The sequence below is a fragment of the Dermochelys coriacea genome, chromosome 6 (assembly GCF_009764565.3).
Source record: "Dermochelys coriacea isolate rDerCor1 chromosome 6, rDerCor1.pri.v4, whole genome shotgun sequence".
Lineage (NCBI taxonomy): Eukaryota > Metazoa > Chordata > Testudines > Dermochelyidae > Dermochelys > Dermochelys coriacea.
The window spans coordinates 53392588-53407406 of record NC_050073.1 but is presented as its reverse complement, the minus strand read 5'-3'; the positions used below and the strand labels follow the sequence as shown (position 1 = coordinate 53407406).

At 42.6% G+C, this 14819-nt stretch overlaps 1 protein-coding gene across 4 annotated transcripts in view; it reads right to left on the bottom strand.

Annotated features, from left to right (window-relative positions):
• Positions 1-310: 310 nt before the first annotated feature.
• The window catches only part of PRDM11 (PR/SET domain 11), a 59519-nt gene continuing 45010 nt past the window's right edge, over positions 311-14819 (bottom strand). For 3 of the 4 annotated variants that reach the window (XM_038404521.2, XM_043515808.1, XM_043515806.1), the window contains exons 6-8: positions 14374-14561; positions 10365-11015; positions 311-9566 (exon numbers count right to left, since the gene is read on the bottom strand). In XM_038404521.2, the coding sequence (XP_038260449.1) occupies positions 7402-9566; positions 10365-11015; positions 14374-14561 (3004 nt within the window). In that variant the 3' untranslated portion in view covers positions 311-7401. The remainder of the gene's footprint in view (positions 9567-10364; positions 11016-14373; positions 14562-14819) is intronic. The other variant, XM_043515809.1, reaches the window with a different exon arrangement.

Sequence of the window (14819 nt, the reverse complement as noted above, 5' to 3'; positions counted from 1 at the left end):
CAGGAAAAGCACCAGTGTGACTGAAATAAAGGTCTCACAATTAAGGCAACTGTAGCAGATACACTGGAAGGCTGAGGCACTCCATATAAGAAATACAGAGAGACTGTGATAGCTGAAGTGATGCAGTGGCAGAAGGGAGCAGTTTTGCTGACCATCCTCAAGAAGCAACAGACTGGATGCAAATTATTGGTGCCTTCCTAGCAAGTTGCCAAAATAGGCCTTTCTGGGGCAGTTTAGGTGTCCCTCCCTTTAGGAAATTAAGTTCTATTAGCCTTAAATAATAAAATAAAGAGAAACTAGCCCAACCTGATAAATTTAAATGTTTTTTATTAACAATCATCTTACATTACAAGGATAATATGACAAAAGGAAAGTTCTCGTGTACATACTATGATATATCAACATAGCTCTATTCGTATCCAGTGTCCTAGGTCCTTTCACACAGGTACTATAAAGCATAGTCTGCAAAGTAATAACATTTTAACATTTTCTGAAAGTGTGATATTAACATATTAATACATATGTAATAATAGACTTCTAGATATTTTTTCTCTCATTGTGTGTGTGTGTGTGTGGTTGAAACAAACAGTTCAGCAGGTCTGTGCTTTGGGTGGGGGAAGGTAGAGACTTTGTTTTCTGTAGGAAGTAAAACAAAAATGTATTGTATACAACGGTTGATGAGTCTCTGAGGATGCCTGAATGACAGGAACCCTAATAGCCCTCCAATCACAATATAGTACAGCATATGGGACGCGGTTCCCCCGCACAGTCCAGTGAGCATTTTGTACATGAGGTGCAGTGCATAAAGGATTCTAATGCCAGGCAGGAAATACTCCATTGGCAGCATGTGGACTGGGGATTGGTTTGCTAACTGAGTTTAATGTCAGTGGCATTTCCAGGAGAAGACAGGGGGTGGGGAAACCATCCATGAGGTCCAGGAGGAACTGGTACTAGATTCTCTCTGCTGTACGTGTTTACTGGGTGCCATTCAGCACAACTGGCAGTCATAGTTCAGAGAGACTCAGGCAGGTTTGTGACTGAGGTGGATTAGCAGAGTTGTGTGAAGAGAGAGGCCCAGGATAGCACGGGGTTGAGGTTGCATGAGGGAAGTCTGCACAGCATCTGCTAATGCAATACCAGTGTAACTAGTCACTCAATGGTCAGAGCTAAAATGCACTGAACTCTCCCTCCTCCCAAAAGAAATGAAAAATAAAAACAAACATAAGAAGTTAAGTGGTTGTTAGGCTGACTCTGGAGCTGGAAAGCCAAATCTCCATTCCCCTCCTTTGAAGTTACAACAGCTCTGTCTCTCGGGGAGGAGCAGCAATGAATCCATTACCTTTGAGAGGAAAGCTGCTCTAGTCATCCTGCCCTGCCTCACATGAAAAGTGGCAAGCTAGTGTAATACGCACAGCTCTGTCCACAGCAGCAATTTTGCGTGGAGAGAGGAAGAAGGGAAAGGGGCGCAGACATCAGCACACACTCCATAAATGTCAATCCATGGAAGCTGTGTCCTGGATCCACCAAGAAGTCCACAAGCTGGAACTACCAGTCATAGAAAAATATTTATGTTTGTTTTTTCTTCAAGGGAGTGGGTGAGGGGTTGAGCCCCCTGAATGGCTCAACTCAGCAACGTCAACGCACCTTGTCTGTTGGCTTAAGTGTCCATCATGTGTCATTTACAGTGTCCTTCACTTGGCCAAATAATTCCCTTCTCCACCAAGAAAGCCATCTAGATCATCAGTCAGGCTAGTTAACAATTGAGAAATATCTGCCCTTGGTGAAACACAGCACTCACCGAGAAGCATCAGTGCAGTTGCACTCATTGGGTCCACTGTGAGGGAAGTGGCCTAATGGCTCAATTTGGTGGAGCTGCAGGTTGATTCCCAGTTCAGTATGAACACACACATCTTTATCACTCCTTAACCCATGGTCCATTTTCTTTTGTTCTACTCCCGCCCCATACATCATTCCTCCCATCTCTGACTATACAAGAGCGACTGCACCAACTCTGCATTTTCTTTTGCTCGTTTTATTCTAACCTCATCTCTAAAACATTGGCTGATGCTGTGTGCAACATACACTACATATAAACAAATTCCACTGAATTGTGCTGGACTAGCTTACTGCATGTCGGTGGCCACCAGGGAATGCCAACCAGGTGAAGCAGAAAGCCACATCTTCACTGCATTCAGATCCTTGGTCATCTAACCTCTCCATGAAGACAGAGAAAAGTGCATAAAGGGGTGAGATATGTATCAGCCCAAGTGTGAGTACACAGGAGCTATGGTATGCTTATCCAAAAGAAGACAAAGGCGTTCACCTTTCTCTGTCACCAAGACAAAGTCCCAATACTACAGCTCCACAAGCCTTACTTAGCACCTTATTTAACATACAAGGAAAGAACCCCCTTGTCCTAACCACAGCAAAGTCCCTATACACACAAATGTAGACCCCCCACAGAATAAGATTAAAGCTGTACTGAAGTCCTCAGTCTTCCGTATTACATACCTCTCACTAGAACACAGGGCCAGGGTTATACAAGGGCAATTGATTCTACATCTATATTATAGGTTTATATCTATTGAAAACATAGAAATATATAAATATATAGGATTTTATTTATAGATATATAGGCATGTGATTTTTATATCTTACGCTGTGTGAAAATGTACTGGGATGTGCGTATATACAATATATAGACTGTATGCATAAGTACTGTATACATACACTAGCTTACATGCACACACATTATACATGTCTCCAAGGGAGACAGGAATTGCATAGGCATTACTGGATTGACAGTACAATGGTTGGGGGATCAACGTACCATTTCTTTACTTTTACCACCTCTATTTATGGGGTTGAGAGAGGAATCTGGTTGAAGCAGATGTTACTGAATGTTTGCCAAGCAAACTGTCCGTTGGCCAAGCAAAGAGCAATATTATAAGTTACGAAAGATATGCAACTTCAAAGAATCCCAGTGGCAAACTGGCTGAGTTTGCATTTGGGATAGAAATGTATTTAGAACCTGAACAGCATCTGAGAACCCATACCACCAAACATGCAAGGAGTACACTTGCATACCACAGAGATCAATTCAAGGGTTAATGCAAAGAACATTGCAGGTCAATGCCTTCTTAGGGACACTCTTGCATATTTGGTGCATGATCCTTGTAGCATGCATATGTAATCCTTGCACTCTTGCTAGTACAGGAAGAGCTTTGGTTTCCTGTGCCTTTAGGATTGTCCCTGTTGCGTTCAGCCTAGTGGCCAGGAGGCCTAGACTTCATACAGCCACTAGCAAGCTCTGTAGAAGAAAACATCTGTGTGCTTAGTGGACTTCTGCCAACAAGCAGGATAAAGTAGTAGAGGAGCCTGAGAAAAAAAGAGGGTAGGATTTCGGCAACCAAAAAACCCAAGGGCTACAAAACCAAGGGTCTGGAGAAGTGCATGTCATTCACGGTCAGCTGCCTTAAAGAAGATGGAAAAGAAAAAAGGCAAAGCTCAGTCAAGGAATAACAAACCCATTTTTTCTTTGCTCTTGAAGACATTCAAGATACCATGAGCAACACATTCAAAACAATCTTCTCTTGGTTAAAATGGAGCAAGAAGGGAATAATTTAAACCGGATCCCATTCTTCTCCCCACCTCAGGAGGAATTTTTCCAAGATGTCTACATCCACCCCATCAGATTTCTGAACTGTGGTACACCATGTGATGCTGCTACAGTTACAGTGGAACTCAACCAATGTTGTGAACTGGCACCCTCTGCTGTCCCTCAGTCATCACTACAACCCAGCACACTTCAGCCTCTTTTGCCTGTGAGAGAAACTGTCCAATCAACAGTTAAAAAGATTATAATGAAATAAATCTCCATAAGTGTGGTTCAGCTAGTTATTGGACTGAACACTTTTTGCTTTTCACAGCTAAATACTAGGCATCTCTTGCCTTTCCAGTTGACAGAAACAGCAGATCCAGCTACTGGGAGTCACTCACATCACTGACACACAAGTGGAGCATTTTTTTTTTTTTTGCAAGAGAAGCCTTCGCTGCTTTGCACACAGAATGGAGAGAAAGCAACCCCTGTACACATTTCAATCTACTGTTGAGAATTTGTTATGAGAAATGTCACCAATGATGAATTGTATTTGAAAACAAAAATGTGACGGTCAAAAGAGTCACTTTTGAGCCAGTCTCTGGTGATACCCACCTTACTGCCTTTTTGCAACATTAGAAAATAAGGACACTCAGTGTCGAGGTTGTAAACGGGCTTTTTTGTGCTTTAACACTGGTTTGAACAGGGAACAGGTGAGCTCTACTATTTAAAAACTGTTTTGGGGATGGACCTTTCCAGAAAGACAGCCACAGAGTTTGCAGCTCCGGTTTGAAAAAGAGCAATGTGCCAAATGACGTATTCTATTGCAAATAGAATACACAGATTTTTCATGGTGAGGAGGGATCTTCCAAGTTCTTGTGCTGAGCACAAAAAGGGGAGAGGGAAAGCTGTCTTTAAAGTCTCCCTCACACTCAGAGCTGTCTATATCACACACTTTTTCTACTGTTACCATTCACTTTGCTGCAGATTTCCGGGATATCTGTGTGTCATAAGAAAGAGAAATTCCCTGCAGCATCCCAGTTCACATTATCTGGCTACAGCTCAGAGTTCAGGAGTGGCACAGTGGTTCTTTTGGGGATTTCAATTTTTATCTTCTCACATTTTAATTTAAAAAAGTGGCAGAACAGTCCCCAAAAGGAAATTGATCTGATAGTATTATGACAGTGCAATGAGCAGTTTTTTACTTCCCAGGCCAGTAGGGGCTGTGAACACCTTGGATCTCTATTAAGCGCTTCCCCTCTTATGGCTAAGCAATGAGCTATTTGAGTCTGCACAATTCCATTGGGCCTCTGGTCTAGAGCTCTCCTCATTTGGGAGGATGAGTCATCCTGATGCAAGGCTTTGTTGGAAGTGAAAGGTACCTCAGCAGTTTATTACCATTATTCATTTGCCAGGTATTACATTGCCTTCCCCTGTGCTGATATGGAACAGTGTCATGACCTGACTCACTTGTTGATTTCTAAGGGGATTCCAGGGGGAAACATTCCAGTTCCTGATTCTTAATGGTGATTTTGATGTACACTAGACATTACCTATCAAGCTCACTCTGGCATATCTGCACTAGCACACTCATTCCATATACTGTATGGGGAATGGCAGGGGCAGAAAGGAAAGAGTTAAGTGCTGCAAACTGTATTGCTTTCCTCCCACATATCACTATTTGAATTCAGAATTCCTTGGTCTATTTTAACCCTTTCAAAAGTGACCAGCTAAACATCCTTGCTATATAATATGTATGGCAGGATTAGGGTAAGGAACATAAGACATCACAATTAATGCTTCAAACAGTATCCAACTCCACTTCTCAACGCACCCCATAAGGGATAATGTATGGATAGACGGGATGACTTTTAAACCCATCAGACATACAAGTTCTGCCGTTTCCCTTGGGCTTAGGAGCTGAGTCAGAATGTGGCGGCTCAGCCACATGTCTCCACCTGACTAGTGTGCTGCTGTTCAGCATAGATTAGTTTGAACGGTGTGGCGGGATTCAGGCAGTGGTGTGTGTTTGTTGGGGAAGACAGTGAGTGAACCTTGGCAGTAGAAGTGACTCCAAGAGAGATTGATTTAAAACATGCTACATCACCATTAAAAACAAAAAAAGTTTAAAAATAAAAATAATTATATATATATATATATATATATATATATATATATATATATATTTATATAAATGAAAAACTATCAACTAGCAGCAACAGTTCTAGAGATATCTTAGCACCAAGACCAAGGGCGGAGGGTAGCGGTAGAAAGGAAAGGTTCAGTGTTGCTGACACCACCATCATGTTTCCAAACAACACAGGTTGGCACAAGACGTTTCCCTCTGGGAATTGGGAACATGCCAGCCTGATTCTTCTGGACAACACGGTCTCAACTCCCGTGATGCTCTGGTCAGATTGGTGCTGCCCATATCACATCAGCAAGGCAAGGCACTAGCATCTGGGGAGTTTTTGCACCTTTTTTTTTTCTTTTCTAACCTGAAGCAATAATTGTGTGAACATGTGATTCTGTTAAAACAACAACAACAACAACAACAACTCATTTGCGATTCAAGGTGAAAGTGCTACTTCCACATTTCTGCTGGACTTTGCGTCCTTTCAAGGAAGGACAAACTATTTCACAGGAAGAAGTACAGCATTCTTCTTCCTTTTGTCCTCATTCTGCCATGCTGTGAAACATGTCACCTTGGTCACAAGAGAATACATGAACCTTTAAAAAGACATCATCACACCATTATAACCCAAGATAGATCTTGCATTGATATTCCCTGCCACAGAATTAGCGCAGGTGTTTTTTCACTCATTCAAGAAAATAAAACCAAAACCACAACAATCTATGATTATAAAGACAGAGTATAAATAACGTAAATCAGAATATAATTTTTAAGCCCTGAAATCTCCACCCTCTGACGGGTCTTGACTCATTGGCTGTCTCACTTCCACAGCAGCCCTGGTTCTGAATGAACAGTTGTATACTTCTTTTTAATCTCCTACAATGTAAAAATATAAATGCAAAAAACTCCCCATGCCTTCTCCATTATGCTATCTTACAGTCTGCACATGATATTGTTATAATATGTCTGACCAGTAATGGGGTTATCACAAGGGGACCTGAAAGCTTTGCCTTACTCTACAGCCCACCAGTGGGGAGGACTGAGAAACAGGCATCACAGTTTAGCTGATACATTTGTTCTTAAAATAGGGGGAAAAAAATCCAATACCCTGCAAAAGTGAATAAAGCTTCCACTTCTAAACAATAAAACAAGGTGAAGTTGGGGAGCAGGGGAGGGATCCCAACACACATGCACAAGTCGCTCTGTTGGAAATCAGACAGCCATCAGTGAATGGCTCAAATGGCTCAATAACTAGACTAAACAATGAAAAGAAGGTGGGGGTACCCCTCCTCCCCCCTCTCCCCCTGCCACCTCACACGCACATAAACACACAAGGAAAACAACTGTGAGGAGGAGGTTGACAGAGACCCGTCATCTAGCTTATAGCTTGATTGTTAGGTTTAAGCATGTAGAGTATGGCCCCCAACACATGCTTTTGACAAATGAAATGTTGCCACCTACGCTGCAGCTGCCATGTTTGGAGACATCAGTAAATTTCAAATATTGTCTCTTTCTTAAAATTCCACTTAGCTTCTATCAGACGCACATCGCCTTAACTTTTCATTTTCAGTGTGAGTTTTTTATATATATATTTTATATAATATATCAAAGTTTAGAGTATAGACTAAAAAAATTATTCAACAGCTTTCAGAATTTGAGGCATTCCTTCCTAAATATCAGAGTAAAATTCAGAGCCGTGGTCCATGCTCTGCAGCATTGGCTTCTGATCAAGGGAGGACATCCTGCTCAGCATTTCTGCTGACAGTGCATAACTATTGCCTGACTTCTCCTCAAACCAACTATCTAGTGCTCGCTTGGCATCGAAGTTGGCAATGGGTGGCCCATTAACGGCAATTGTCAAAAGATCACTGAGCTGTTCCAGAGTGAGACGAGAGCGGTTGTTTTTGCGCACTCTCTGCAAGGCGTTGCGCCCCTTCTCGCAGCAGGCTGTTGAGGTGGGAAGGACTTTGAGGATCTGAACTATTTTATTTAAGAGTGGGAATCTCTGTTTGTATTTACAAATGTGACTGATTAAGTCTTTAAAACCATTTTTGGTATAATAATCCACCTTGAGTTCTCTCCATTCCATCAGCAAACTCCCTCTGGTGTCCATCCCCTCTCTGCAAACTTCTCTTGAAAATGACGGAACAGCTTCCAGGTGCTCAAATATTTGTACCATATCCTCCTTTCCATAGTTCATGAGCTCCTCTGTGTTTCTGGGCCAAGTTGCAAGATCAAACACCTGACACGCTTTCACAAATGTTCGGCTACGGGAATCGAACCTTTGGGCCAGGATTACCTGGGTCTTTTGGCAGATCTTTTCTCTGATTGACTGGAATTTGGCTTCAGCCACCCTCAGGTTTTTCACAGCAACGCCGTTAAAGCTTTCACGGAAGTTCTCTTCAAATTCCTGCAAGTACTCTCCAGGCGAGTCTGCCAGCCTACTGATCTCCTGGATAGCCTCCTCTATTTTGTCATCCACTTGTGACACAAGGAGGTATTCACCTTGGAAGATGTACGCGAGGCGCGAAAGCACAGCAATCACATCCAGCAAGAAGTAGATCAGTTTAATTGACTGGTAGTCCATAAGGAACTGCAAGAGAGCCAAGGCAATGGCCGAAGCATCCGCCCGTTGTGTCTGACCACTGACATCTTTGAGATGGGCCACGACTTCAAGGTAATCCTTGATCAGCGCATTGAGGACATTCTGCTCCCCTATGATCCACTTCACCGCTCGGATGTCTCCCAAGAACTCTGTCTCTTCACAAAGAGTGGCAGCAGTGACTCTCAGCTCACACATCAGTCTGGGAGAGTAACGATAAAAGCTAAGCAATTGCTTCAAATTGTTTTCTAGCTCCTCCAGACATGGAAGCTCTTTCCCACTGATGGCATCCAAAATTTCCAAGTGGGGCCTGTGTACCATAAAGGGCAAGCAAAGCAACCAAGGCAGAGTCTTTCTGATGGTCATGAACAAGTTGGCTCTCAGGCTAGCAGTAACGTTAGCACCATCTACTCCCAAACCGATAGTTGGTTTCTCATCCTGCAATCTTATTCCCAAACTGGAAAAAGCCCTGTCTAATGCTTGGAGGTAACTATCTGTTGTACAAAAGCCCAGCTCTTGAAGAGACAGGAATTCAGTTGCTGGAGGTCCATCGCTGCTCGTGTACTGAACGTAAACTGCTACTGTGTCAGCAAGCAAGTCGTCACTCTGCCCATCCAGAATGATGCTGAGAAAGGGCGACTGCCTGATACGTTCTACCAGATCCTCTCGCAGAGCCCGGGCAATATGATGGATTAAGATTTGGCAGTCTCCCTCGTTCATGTACTGATCCACCACTTTGAGTTCACACTTTCTCAGTAGTTCTGCAAGAGGCCTAAAGTCAAAGTAGGGCCTGCCTTCCAGAGCCAAGTGATAGGCTGTGTTGAAGAGCAGGGTCATATTTCGGCACATCTCTTCTGTCTTCTCTGGATGCATCCTGAGCTTGTAGAGCTGCAGGCACTTCTTGTGGAGGTTGCTCTGGCTGTGAAGCTTTATAGTGTGTATCTTGAACTGCTTAGAGCCAATGATGAAGGCTGAAGTCCGAGAGGATTGCACCGTGTACTGCCTGCAGACGTGGCACCACATTTCATTCAATGTAGGGGAGTATCGCAGAAACCAAAACTTTTTAAGCCACTCTTGCTTGAAGCGTCGAATCCTCCTGCCAGTTGCAGAAGACATCTTTGAAGGCTCATCTGTTGCAGCTATCATGTCATTGGAAACTGATTCATCAGCAGAGTCCACCTCCTGGTCATCATCCTCCATGATTGTGGGAACAGAGATGATGCTTTCAGAAGCTTAAAAGAAAAAGAAAAGATATTTACAAAGTTCAGAGATGCAGCAAACATTCAAAAGATAACAGAATATTGTCTGAACAACTGGCCCAAATTCTACCCTTTATTGGTTGCATACTGGTAGTAGAATTTGGTCCTCTGAATACAATTTTTGAAAGAAAAATCAACATAGTTCTCATATAAATCTTACACATCAGGCCACCTTGGACAAAAAGAAATGGTATGACATTTTGGCCGCTAGCGCAATGCATAAGGTACACCACATACTGCTTTGGGAGAGAAAGTCACTAAGTTCCTGGAGGAAATGAAACATCTTCAGAAAGGGACACACGCTTGCATTAAGGCCATAGATTGAACAGTGAATGCTTCCAAAGGAGGCAAAGAATTCATTATGCTTTATATACATGCAGTGAGCTAATATATTTCAGACTCAGCATTTCAAGTCATTCAGACTTTCAAGCAGAGCTTCCTGGTGCTTCTGCTGGAAAAAAAAGAATGCATCAAGAATACAGCAAACAAACCAGCTGCAATGGAATTCCGTTTTTTTATTGACAGCATATTGATTACAATATAAACAAATAGAGCATGTCATCATTACAGAATCTTCCCCAAACCATGTCTTCCTATTCTACTCACAGCAACTGCTTCTGCCCCCTGCAAAACCTAGTCAGCAGGCTTCCATAAAACAAGGCTTTCCTCAGAATATTCAGGGTAAAATATTTTAGACATACACAGCAGATAGTAACTTCATTACTCTCCTTAAGCAGGGTTTGAAGAACATTCTAATTCTGCATGACTTACCTGTGGGGTCAGACAACTCTTGGAGCTCAGGTACCTGAGGTGGTACAAGAGGTGGCTCAGGGAACTTGCTAGATCTCAACATGTCTAGCTCAGCCTGCAGCTCACGGATCTTCTTCTTCAATCGTATGCAATTGGGACAGAAGGAAGTTGTGGGGATTTCATGTGAATTGCCTTGAGTCGATGCTAGCGATAGCTCAGTTGGGCTGTCTGCCTTGAGTGACAGAGGCTCTTCATCTTCATCTTCCAGGAGGCCCATCTCTTTGGCTGCACTGTAAGAGGAACCATGGGGAACCTTCCATTCACCTTCATTTTGGTTTCTGCTGAAGTTTGGGGAGCTATGCCGAATGGCAGCTCCACACCTTTCAAAGATGTCTTCGGCCTGGTATTTGGATGCCTTTCTAATGGAAAGGGGTGTGCTTGTTGTTAGCTGGTGCTCTTGCCGCTTTGCTGACTCTAGGGAAGCCTCCAGGACATCTTTGAAGATGAGATCTATCTTCTTTTTCTTCATCTGGGTGTGGGACTCCCCCTCATCACAGCTGCGCTTGTAGGGGCTCTTCCCTTGCTTTAACGTGGTGAGCTGGAGGGGGCCTCTCATATCCTCTTGATTTTCCACATTTTTTTCTGACTTTTCCCTCTGTAATTTTTTATCTCCTAGAAAGGAAAGTGAGGGGTGGGGATCATCAAAGAGAACTATGAAATATTCCTCAATCCAAAATTAAAAAGAAAAGAAAAAAGCAGGCCAAATCCCTGCATATTTGTTGATTGCATTAGAAATAAGGGAACTAAAAGAATTCAGTGGAAATCAAGACTCAGAAGAAGAGGAGCTCTACTAACGGGCAAGCCTTCAAAATGGAGAGACAGTAGCTAGGTAGCCATACAGGAGTAGGACCCATACATTTTTAAGAGAAGAAAAACTATAGGCAGGTTGCCGAACATAACAGGTATAACCAACCTGTGCTGGAATAAGACTACAGAATTAATCACTGATCACAGTGGAACCCAGGGCCCTGGCCCAAATACCTATTGCCTTTCTGGAAGTACAGTGACTACTTTGACTTGGTAAAAGGTATCAGGTGAACAACACATGAAGCTTGAGATTCGGAGTGTTCCATCAGAACCCCAGAGTCTGCCCATTTCACAACAGAAAGCTTGGAAGCCTTTTCATTCTGTTTCAGTTTGAGGCTCTTTCAGAGACGAGAGCGCAAAGAGATCAAAGACTTGCAGTCTTAATCCCTGTGGTACATGTTGCCAACTCAGCTAAAACTGGTGAATGTCCACCAAGGTTGGGACAGCTATCTTGTCCCAATGGATTCTAACAATGTGGCCGCTATTCAAAATTAAAAAAATAAAAAAGCAACATTAAACAAATAATTAATTGCTTAAAACAAAGGGAATAGCCAGATTTCCTTACCTGGATATTCAAAGGATGATAGGTTTGGTTCAATTTCCATCTTTCTTCTATCTTGTAAATAACTTCAAGCATTGGTGACTTCCCAAACAAGAGGTTGCTTTATGCCGATTTTTTTGTTTTTAAATCATATTCATGCTTTCGTAAGTTACAGTGTAGGAGTTACTAGGGTCTTTCTGAGGAAAGCAATGCTAAGAATGCAGAAAAAATGCAAGACTCAAAACACTCAGGGTATTCCACTATATGGAGGGCTTGTCTGGATAATCAATTTCATGCCGGGTTGTTAGGTTAGGGTTGTATCCCCACTTGCCGTCTTGTATGAACCAAAACAACAGCCTGTGTTTCAATGCATTTCACCAGGGCGTTTCTAAGGGCTTGAATATTTTACCTTATTTTTTCCCCTTTAGTGGAGGATTGCAGCCAGAGATAAAGTAAGTGACTTAAGACTGATCCTACTTCTTTTATAATTAAATAAATGGTTCAGCCCTCTATAAAGATATTAAACCACATGAAAAACCCTTATATAATAGGTCTTAAGGCAGAAACTCTGATGATAAAAACAAAATGAAAAATAATAGCAGCTTTGTTACTTATTGGGACTTTACAAAGTCTGTCTTTTTACTTAGCAGGCTGTAAAGGACTGTGCATGCTTCGGGTATGCTTCTAAATATAATATTATTTAAAAGATTTCTATTTTCTACTGATCAGCAAGGTGAAGCACCTTCCAGAGCCGCCCTCAGAGCAGATGCTGTAAAATCTGGGAATTCTAAAGAAAGTCTGTAAGTGATGGCTCAGGGCTTGTCTACACTTACTGGGGGATTGATGAGCAGCGATTGATGCATCAGCGGTCAATTTAGCGGGTCTAGTGAAGAGCCGCTAGATTGACCGCAGATCGCTCTTCCGTCGACTCCTGTACTCCACTGGATCGAGAAGAGTAGGGGGAATCGACAGGAGAGCATCTCCCATCGACATCACGTCGTGTGGACCCTGAGGTGAGTAGATCTAAGCTATGTGGTTTTGAAACACGCTATTCACGTAACTCAAATTGCGTAGCTTAGATCGAATTTCCCCTGTAGTGTAGACAAGGCCTCAGTATTTGCAAGGTCTCCATTTCTGTTCTGCAATACCGAGCCCATTGTAGAGAGCAACTGGCTTCCAGAGATACCTGCAGGTTTCTCGGTAGGCCTTTTCAACCATCTCAATTTGTTCTAAAACAAGATCATGCAGTTGGATGGTGAGACACAGACCCAGTTCTTCACTACACACATAGTTTCACTCTGGTCCAAAGTGCACTGTGACTTAATCTTTGAATTCATACAAATCCAAGGTCTAAATGCAAGTGTGGTGTTTGTGTGGCAGGGCTATTGATTTCCAGAACCTGTGTGATGGGCATTCCGGCTCAGACCAGCATTGGGGCATACCACTTAACTGCCAGCTGACATGTGGGACACCCAGGACATATTCTTTCCCTTTAGTATCTTCTGAAAGCTTCAAAATATTTGAACTGGCGACATGTGTGGGATAAAGCAACTCCCCATAAGCTTGTATACAGTACAATTATTAATATAATTGTTCATGGAATAAGTGCATATTCACCAAATATTATCATTGATATACCATATTTCCCATGCGTAAAAACCAGGGTGACAGAATAAACAGATCTTCCAGGAGATTCTGCCCTACCCATGTTTTAACAGAAGACACCTTTTACCAAGTCAAGGCAGCAGCTGTGCAATAATACACATAGGCTTTTTAATTATAAAATTGTATTTAGTTTGGCTGCCTCTCAGAGGCCCTGCCATTCTGTGGCTGGGCTTACAGATAAATTCCCTTGGTCCCCTTTGTGTCATTGCATTGTACAGACAATCAGGTGCATGAGAGGTTTTGTGATTTGTTTTGTTTTTGTCTTCCTCTAAATCTCTGAATGCTCTGGCAACTGAATGCAGGACCAGTTCATTTGTTCCAGTGTGGCTATTCCTGCAATAAGACAACAATACTAATCCAAGGAAAAAATAATCTGATTCCACTGCCAATTACAAAGCCTGCCATATGCATTATAAGACATGTAAAGCTGTATGTCTGATGAGCCTCTAGCCAATGCAGTGATATTCCCAAATTGACTCACTGAAGAAAGAGAGAAATTATGTCAGGAAATCAGACACATACAAAAGACACCAAGGAAACATCCCTTTCATATGCACACAGAACCATCCAAATACTAGATGATCACAATGGTCCCTTCTGATCTTGGAATCTATGGTCTTCAGGGAGCCACCAGCTCAGCAGCCTTCAGAACAGAGAGCCTTGTAGAGGGAAAGCTCTGAGATCCCAGTGCTTTGTTTCAGTTTCTTACAGTACATAAAGTGAAAATGCCCTTCTGTGATCCTTCACTCCAAAATGTGTGGGTTTTTTTTTTAAACTCATATCTATCCCAGGGAACCAGGCAGGAAGGACTCTGTGGGCTTTGGTTATAGAAGTTCAGAACTCCGTATAGAGGTTGAGTATTATTTATTTATATTATGCTTTAGATCGAAAGCACTTGGTGCACAAAGCTTGATCACAGAAAGAGAAAAAAGGGATGATGTGAAGGAAGGAACTCACCTCTTGTAAGGTTTCTGTTGATGGTCTCCTGGGACATACTATGCAACCGCTTCATGTAATCCTCACTGTACCAGACTCTCAGCCTCTCCCCAGGCCGGATGTCCCGACAGGCTCGGAAGTAAATCCTCTCACTATGCTGAAAGGCCATCAGATTCTGCTCCCTCTCCTCTCGGGATATGACCACATACCTGAGGGAGAGGATAAGGCAGGCTTGAATCATAAACTTCAGTGGAGGTGTGCCCCCTCCCTTTCTTATCAAATCAACTGAGACACATCCACAGTCATGCCAGAACGATCTTCAAAGACAGCCACAGAACCAGCAAGAATTGGATAACATTGAATTATGGACAATGATATGCCAGTGTATAGATACAAGAATACGAACAGGGATACCAAAGGACTATTAAACAGGTTCTTGGGTCTGTGGTAGCTGTTTCTGCCTGGGA